This window comes from Octopus bimaculoides, chromosome 9 (genome assembly GCF_001194135.2).
Source record: "Octopus bimaculoides isolate UCB-OBI-ISO-001 chromosome 9, ASM119413v2, whole genome shotgun sequence".
NCBI classification, from domain to species: Eukaryota; Metazoa; Mollusca; class Cephalopoda; order Octopoda; family Octopodidae; genus Octopus; species Octopus bimaculoides.
Window position 1 is genome coordinate 64,291,892 of NC_068989.1, and position 9,384 is coordinate 64,301,275.

A 9,384-nucleotide genomic window follows, 5' to 3' on the forward strand; every position below is an offset into this window, starting at 1 on the left:
ACATATTTGCATATATGCATACAAGAGGCTCCTTTCAACTTCTGTCAACCTAATCCACTCACAAGGCCATAGTAGAAGACATGGCCAGAATAATATGGTTGGGAAACAAACTTCATACCACACGGCCCATTGCACATGTCTGTGTATATATATATATATATATATATATATATATATATATACACGCAATGGCCTTTCAGGTTTTGTTTATCAGATTAATTCACAAGGTTTTGGTTGGCCAGAGCCTATAGAAGACACTTGCCCAAAGTGCCATACAACTGGACTGGGTGCCACTGGATGACAGACTCTAGTAATGATATTATTCCATGCTTTCAGATCCATGGCACTGGCCTTAACATCCTTGAGGTCGGAGGCATTGCAACTTCCTTAATTTGTTTCACCCATGCCTTCTCCAGTGCATGGGTCATTACCACCACAAAAGCTGGTGTGGTAGTTTTCCAGTGCTCATACTGCAGATGTGGTCAAATCGCTGTAGCCTGCACTGCCGGACTCGATCTTTGACGGTCAGCTGCTGCCGCAAAAGTAGCCTGGTATAAAAGCAATAACAAATGTCATCCCACCCAAGCAAGATTATAAATAAGATAGAGGTAACACAACAAACATGGGTATTACACATACCTCGTTGCCTTTGTCCTTTTCCCTCAAAGCATGAGTAGTTTTTGTCTCTTCAAGACAATCTGGAGAAAAATACAACAAAAAAAGACAATGAAGGAAATAGATGAAAGTGAGGGAGGAACATAATAAAAAAGAAAATCACATCAGTTAATGTCCATTTTCCTTGCTGGAATCAGTTTTCTGAGCAACTGCGGCGTTTATTGCCCCTGTGCATCAGCGACACACAAAAGCTATCTTCCTGGTTAACCTGCCTTTGGTCCAGGAATCAAACTCACTACCTCATGATTATAAGCCCGACGCTCTAACCACTGAGCCATGCACCTTCACAGTCCATCACAAGGTTACCTATTTATAGCTGAGTAAACTGAAGCAACATGAAATAAAGTGTTTTGCCTAAGAAAGCAACACACAGCCAGTCTGGGAATTGAAACTACAATCTCATGATCATGAGTGCAACATACTAACCACTAGGCCAAGGGTCTTCACATAGCCACTACTCTATTCATAATGCCTAAATACATCAGTAACCTCTCAAAACACAATTGCAATACCATTCTCTGCATGGTTCCTATTTTAGAAATATCTAGGGGTGTGGTTAAGAGGTTTGCTTCTCAACCACATGGTTCCAGGTTCAGTCCCACTGCATGGCACTTTGGGCAAGTGTCTTCTTCTATAGCTTTGAGCTGATTAATACCTTGTGAGTGGATTTGGCAGACAGAAACTGGAAGAAGCATGTCGCGCGTGTGTATGTGTGTGCTAGCATCTCCTCATCTTGACATCATGTGATATTTGTAAGTAAGTCTCATTGTCATACAAATGCTGCTACTCATTTCTAATATTCGGCAAAAATATGTATGGCCATGGGGAAATATTATCTTGCTTGGAAACAGGTGAACGCTGGCATCAGGAAGGGAATCCAGCTGTAGAAAATCAACCTTAATAAATTCTGAGAAAACAATCATCGTTTTAATGATCACATGGAAAAGTAGATGCTATGATGATGATGATGATGATGAAGATGACGACAACAATGATGATGGTGGTGGTGGTGGTGGTGGTGGTAATAATGACGATGATGGTGATATACTGCTACAATTGTTACATGAGCCAATGATGGGTTGGTTCAACCTGTTAGAAATAACAAACGAATCCTCCTTCAAATTACACCCTACCATTTTAAAGAAAGAAAGCACATGCTGGAGAAAGTAAATCTAGATGCACAATGCTTGAATAAAAGACTGGATAGTAAATGCTGAAATGCCTTTGATTACCGGTCAGCTAAATCAGGGCTGACCTATGACTGAACAACAACAACAACAACAAAACCAAGTATATATTTCTCCAACTCATGAGCCAATCCAACACAAGGCACGCATCCCAAACATAAACAAGATAAACTCTATTACTGTTTCATAAAATGTCACATCACATATTTAAATGTCAGAATATTACATTTCTAAACAGGGAAGAAAATATGAAAGCAATGAAATTAATGAAGCTTGATTGTGGTAAATACAGCATAGCAAGCAACACAGAGCATGCATAATTGCTTCAATTTATATTGATCGAGCAAATTAATTTCTCCCTTTTCCTCGGTGGTGTCGTTAACCTTTTAGCATTCAGGTTATTCTGTTAAATGTAATGCTTGTTAATTTACATTCATCATCATCTTTGTTTAACGTCTGCCTTCCATGCTGACATGGGTTGGACAGTTTAACAGGAGCCGACCAGGCAGAAGACTACACCAAGCTATTGTGTCTGTTTTGGCATGTTTTTTTACAGCTGGATGCCCTTCCTAACACCAATCACCCCACAGAGTGGACCAAGTGCTTTTTACCTGGCACCAGCACAAGTGAGGTCAGGTTTGGCATGGTTTTTACAGCTGGATGCCCTTCCAAATGCCAACCACTTCACAATGTAGACTGGATGCTTTTTTACGTGGTACCAGCACCAGCAGGGTCACCAAATAGCTTGCAAGATGAGAAATTTTGAGAAGGGAGGGGTCATAGGAGGAGATGATTTTGTGTCAGATGGTGAATGGTTAGTGTGACAAAGAGACAGAAACAGGTGTCTTGCTATAGAGGAAGTACATGGTTACATAACTAGCGAAAGAGAGAGAGAGAGAGGTGGGGAGAAAGAGGTAACAAGAAAGAGGACAGAAATTGGTGTGCTGCTGTAAAGAAGATACTTGGTTACCTAGCCAGAGGGAAGAGCAAGAGGAGAGAGAGTGATCAAGAATAAGAGCAGAAACAGGTGTGTTGCTGTAAAGGAGATACGTGGCTACCCAGCCTGATGAAAGAGCAAGGGAAAGAGAGAGAGAGAGAGTGGGAAACAGCAAGAGTGCAAGAGAGAGCAGGAGAGAGATGGTAGTGAAATGCCAGGATATACTCACAAGGAACACGGATCATATTATTCAGAATTAATCATGCATTATCTCATAGCTTCTAAATTACTGAGATGTGATCGCTGGTTTTTAGAATAACATTGTAGAGTAGGTGTGAGAGGCTAGATTTGGCCAGTTTAAACATAAAACAGGTAGAATACCTGGCCCAGATATGGCCAGTTTAAATGCTAAAAAGTTAATGAACACTGATACATTCCCATGGAGTAACCATGTGGTTTTATCAAGTAGTAATTTCAGAAATACCAATATTGATATTTTTCCATGTGGGAGTAGAACAAATACTTATACTGTTTTATATTTTTAATATATAAATTTTGTTTATTAAATTAATTACAGTCATTATAAAAATACAGTTAACCCTTTAGGAAGTGGTTGATAACTACTAAATCAACACTGCCTACTTCAGGATTGCCCCTTTTAATACCAGCCTACCTGAGACCACTTCTGGTTCTGTAATACAAACTTGCTTTATTTGAAAGTGATCTAAATTAAAACCTTTCATTAAAATTTCAGGTAGATTTATGTTCCAAACACTAGTTTAATCATGAATAGACATTTTATTAAATTCAAAATTAATGGCGACAAAGACAGTATATTTCAAAAACAATATGGTAACAAAATAGCTAAATTGATTGAAATTAAACCCTTCCGTCAAAATTTATGCTTCAAATATCAGTTTAATCATGACAAAGATATTATACAAAATTCTTCATGATTTTCAAAATTAATTGAAGCAAAAACAATGTATTTCAACAGAAATATGGTGATGAAAGTTTTAAGGAAGCTTCTACGTGGTCACAAGATCTGCTAAAAATAGTAGTCAAATATGGCTTAAATCTGACACTTTACCAGCTCAAGAAAGTAAAGGTGACATTAGATAATGTATTCTAAGATACTCCTAAATGGACAGGATGATCACAAGTGAAGCCCCTCATGATCCTAGGACTACAAACAATACTTCCTGGGGTGTGTTGGTAAATCTATCATATTATCCCTGAATTAACAGAAGAAAAGTAAATAGGTGCAGGCATGGCTGTGTAGTAAGAAGCTTGTTTCCCAACCACATGGTTCTGGGTTCAGTCTCACTGCATGGCACCTTGGACAAGTGTCTTCTACTATAGCTTCAGGCAAATCAAAGCCTTGTGTGTGGATCTGCTAGACAGAAACTGAAAGAAGCCCGTCGTATATATGTATATATACAAGTGTGTGTGTGTGTGTGTGTGTGTGTGTGTGTGTGTGCCTTTGTATCTGTATCCCCCGGCACTGCTTGACAACTAGTGTTGGTATGTTTACATCCCCGTAACTCAGCAGTTTGGCAAAACAGACCAACAGAATAAGTACAGGGCATTAAAAAAAAAGTCCTGGGTTCAATTCACTCAACTAAAAATTCTTCAAGGTAGTGCCCCAGCATGGCTGCAGTCTAGTGACTGAAACAAGTAAAAGATAAAAGATAGAAGCATATCAACAGTACACTGCGAATATATCTCCTTTCTTCCACCTATAATACTTGAACTTTCATGCTTATGACCATAACGGCTTCATCTAAATTCAGATTTGCATTTTTACACCTCCATTTCGCCAAGCAAAACTAGGACAGAAAAAAAAGATTTTACAAACCATTGCCTATGTCCACATTTTCAGATAGTTTAGAAATTTCACTGTTAACTTTCTTAGCTGGCTTTTCTTGTACATCCTCATCTATCCTTTTTAGTTCTCCTTCAACATCAAACCTAAATAAAAATACAAGTGACAAAATAAAACGAGAGCGACACTGTTGTTTAGCAGATAGGCAGAAAGTGTTTGAAAGCTTTCCATTTTTCAAACTTTACATAGGAAGAAATATCTGGGTTGTGTGGTGTAGTTGGAAGACATGGCCATGTTGTGTGGTAGTGTAGCAAACCACTGCTGCGTTGTGTGGCAGAAAGACAGGGTTGTTTTGTGAGGTAGGAAGACATGGCTGTGTTGTATGGTAGGGTAGAAAACCATCACTGTGTTGTGTGGAAGAAAGACAGGGTTGTTTTGTGAGTTAGGAAGACATGGTGGTGTTGTGAGTTAGGAAGACATGGTGGTGTTGTGAGTTAGGAAGACATGGTGGTGTTGTGAGTTAGGAAGACATGGTGGTGTTGTGAGGTAGGAAGAAATGGTGGTGTTGTAAGATGTGATAGGAAAATATAGCTGTACTGTGAGATGTGGTAGAAAGACATGGTTGTTGTGAGATGTAGAAGGAAAACATGGCTGTGTTGTGAGGTGTAGTAGGAAAACAATACTCAAAGAAAATCGAAAGGAAACCACCTTCATAGTCACCACCATCATCTTCATTTTAAAAAACACTTTTTGAAACTTGTATGGGTCAGATGGAATTTGTTGAGGCAGGTTTTCTAAGGCTTGATGCCCTTCCTGCCACTAACCCTCACCTGCTTTTAAGAAAGGTAATACTTTCCCCATGGTCAAACATGTTATTACAGAATATTGTAAATGGACACCGCTTGCATGAGGAAGACACTTGTTTACAACTATTTCGCAATGCCAAAGCAAGGAGACAGAAACACATACACATACAAACGCACACATACTGACATACATAAGTCAGAATATATGGATTCAAGTAACTCGGTAGTACTCATAAAAAAAGATCCTTAATGTATCATTCTACAAAACATATAGAATATATAAAATGATACAAGAAGATGATAAGGTGTATAAAGTCACAAATGACAGAGAAGGATTTTTTGCATTTTGCATTAATGCAGACATCGTCATCATCATCATCATCGTTGTTTAACGTCTGCCTTCCATGCTGGCATGGGTTGGACGGTTTGACTGAGGCTGGCAAGCCAGAAGGCTGCACCAGGCTCCAATCTGATCTGGCAGAGTTTCTACAGCTGGATGCCCTTCCTAACACCAACCACTCCGAGAGTGCAGTAGGTGCTTTTTACATGTCGACAGCACAAGAGCCAGTCAGGCAGTAATGGCATAGACCATGCTCAAATGGTGCTTTTTACATGCCACAGAATTATTAAAAAGAAAAATGAAACAATGAGAACAACAATACACTTACTTGTCCCACTCTTTGATATCACGAGGTTTTGGAGAAGTCTTTTTTGATGAACCTTTCTTCTGCAAATATAAAACAAAATATTACAATGTTTCAAAATGTTAATGATTCAAGAACAAGCAGCAGACACTGCTATTTGGTGTATCTTGCTGGTTTTCATTTTCATTAATGTTGAGATGGTATGCTCAGCTCTACTTGAGAAGATCCATTATACTGTGAAAGATGACCAGGCGGTGAGCTGGCAGAAACGTTAGGGCGCCGGGCGAAATGCTTAGCCGTATTTCATCTGCCGTTACGTTCTGCGTTCAAATTCCGCCGAGGTCGACTTCACCTTTCATCCTTTCGAGGTCGACAAATTAAGTACCAGTTACGCACTGGGGTCGATGTAATCGACTTAATCCCTTTGTCTGTCCTTGTTTGTCCCCTCTATGTTTAGTCCCTTGAGGGCAATAAAGAAGTAAGAAACAACCTGAGTGTCCAGCCTCTTAGATGCACACACACACACACAATTATCTGAAGTGAAGGCATTTGGACTAGTGGTTGGGGTGCTGCACTGACAATTGCAAGATCGTGGTTTCAATTTCCAGACGTGCTGCACATTGTATCCTTAAGCAAAATACATCATTTCACTGTAGCTCCACTCCATTCAGCTATAAATGGCATACAAGGGTGAGTGAGATGGTGACTCAGGAAAAATCACCCAAACAGAAGTCTCACAAGCCATGCTTCACATTCAGCTATCAAAAGGATGAATAGTACAACTCGTTGAGTAAATCCCAACTTGTTGGGATTGGTTGTTCAACCATGTCCATGGTCATCATCATCATCATCATCATCAAATGCCTAAATATTAACACATTTAGATGTGAGAAGTATTTAAGAACATAAACACATTCTTTCTATGCTTTCGGTGTGCAGAAAAAATAAGGTTACTTGATAGATTAGTCGACTGCTCTTGAGAGATGAACCCAATTTGCTTTCCTAATCAAGAGTATAGAATATTCAGTAATAATATAAAGCCTCCATAATCTAAGTCATTTCCATAATGGAAAGCTTAATTTGCATACTTGTGCATATACAAGTACATTATTTGTACATATGCATGCAATATATGCACATACATCATCATCATCATCATCATCGTTTAACGTCCGCTTTCCATGCTAGCATGGGTTGGACGATTTGACTGAGGACTGGTGAAACCGGATGGCAACACCAGGCTCCAGTCTGATTTGGCAGAGTTTCTACAGCTGGATGCCCTTCCTAACGCCAACCACTCAGAGAGTGTAGTGGGTGCTTTTACGTGTCACCCGCACTGGTACTTTCCATACATGGAAAATATAAATGCATTTGTATCTACATATAACATAAGCACAATTGATATTGTACACATATACATATAACATGCACAACATATATTATATTGTGCACTTATATGCACAATATTATATATTGTGCACCAAATATATATCATGCAGAAAATATATTTTATGCACCAATATACTTTATGCATAAATATATATTGATTAATCATTAAAACATTTTACACGCAGCATGAATCTGAAGGATTATATAAGCAGTAATGCTATCTTAGACAAAAACCAACACTCAAAGAATAGACTCAACCAGGATGATACCCCAGTGGAGTATGAAATTATGGAATTACAATGAAAGTACAAAGATTTCTTTATTGAGGATGGTTGGATGGTTACCTTTTCTTTTTCGGGCTTCCCTTTCTTTCCTTCTGCATTTCTGACAGGTGGTATATCATCTACAGCCTTTTTGGAATTTTTTTTCTTCAAAGATCCATCCAGTTTACACATGTTGCTGGACCAATTCTAAAGAAAGAAGTAATAGTAGTGACACTATAGAGGTGTGTTTCTATTTGGTTCAAAAGAACATCAAAAGAAAATTTTTTTTACAAAAAAAAAACACATTCCTTTAAAGCTATTGCTTTATGTGTGAAAATTCTTACGAAATCAATAAATCAATTTCATGATTCAAGACATAAAATGAATTTATTTCATTTATATCAAGAGTCTTTGCAAAAGAACTGAAAACTTTTCAAATTCTTCAATAAACTGACAAGTAAATCTGTGACACTGGCACTGAGCTGACTATTTGCTATAAAGATATTTCTGCTTCAGCAACTCAATGCTGAATCTATCTGAAATGTAATGGAAAATAGGTCAGTTTCAAAACATTGATGTCCAGGTGACAAAAGCAAAGTTTGAAGGGAATAGTAGTCATTTCCTTTGATCTCTAGATAGAAGGAAATAAGAAACAAAAACATATTGACCAAAGACAAAAAAAAATTAAATTTTGTTACACAGGGTGGTTTAGCTCACCCCTAAATCCTTCATTACCAAACCTCTACTTTAAGCTTGGCTATCTCCTTTCTACATTTTTCTTATATACCTGAACTTTATTTGCAGCTTTCCCCAAACACTTCCTTTCATTTCTAAGTAAAAACAAAATATACACTGCTCAAAATCTCAGAACGCACCTCAATATACACAAACTTCTCATGCTTTACAAAATTTAACATAAAAAAAAAATTATTCTCACCTCCATCTCAGCTTGTAAAGCTATGTTTTCTTCTTGGCTTAGATCAGTAATTTTTTTCAAGGGTTCTTCTCTCCTTAGAGCACGACTGTAGTTAGAATTAAAAAAAAAAAAAGAAATTAAAGAAAACAAGAAGAGAAAAAGAGGTAACTTAAAAGTCTACACGAAGTGCAGCTTTTAAGCTAGTTGCGTGATAATTGTAAAGGAGTGTCACTATCATAGAAACTGTTGTTCCTTTCCAATATTCTGTGAAAATGTGTGTTTGCAGGGAAATATTACTTTGCTTCAAAACAGTTAGGGTTGGCAACAGGAAGAGCATCTAGCCATAGAAAATCTGCCTCAATAAACTCCATTCAACCCAGGCAATTATGGAAAAGTGGATATTCACACAATGGAGATTTGAAGGCAAGCATGGTACAAGGACAAGGAGATAAGATAAAGAAGAGAAAAAGAAAGGAGAAGCAGAAGAAAAAGAGGGAGTAGCAGAAGAAAAGAAAAAGGAAAAGATGAGATAAAAAAAAAGGAAGTTAAGTAAATAAAAAGAGAAGAGAGTAGTCCGTAGTAAAAGAAGTTTCAGGGAGAAGACAGCAGAAAAATGAGGTTTTGCATATGAAAATGGAGATGTTATACAGCAGACAACATTACAGCAAACAAACCAAACTTTATGCTCAGGAGGAGATGGAGGGAGGAGGTGGAGGGAGGAGGTGGAGGGAGAAGTGGAGGG

General features: G+C 38.0%; 1 protein-coding gene across 1 annotated transcript in view; it reads right to left on the reverse strand.

Moving 5' to 3' along the window:
* Nucleotides 1-9,384, reverse strand: part of LOC106872509 (sperm-associated antigen 1) — a 61,845-nt gene that overhangs the window by 37,037 nt on the left and 15,424 nt on the right. Inside the window, exons 3-7 of the mRNA XM_052970919.1 lie at nucleotides 8,664-8,819; nucleotides 7,808-7,933; nucleotides 6,099-6,157; nucleotides 4,658-4,770; nucleotides 640-698 (exon numbers count right to left, since the gene is read on the reverse strand). Coding sequence (XP_052826879.1) covers nucleotides 640-698; nucleotides 4,658-4,770; nucleotides 6,099-6,157; nucleotides 7,808-7,933; nucleotides 8,664-8,819 — 513 coding nt within the window. The remainder of the gene's footprint in view (nucleotides 1-639; nucleotides 699-4,657; nucleotides 4,771-6,098; nucleotides 6,158-7,807; nucleotides 7,934-8,663; nucleotides 8,820-9,384) is intronic.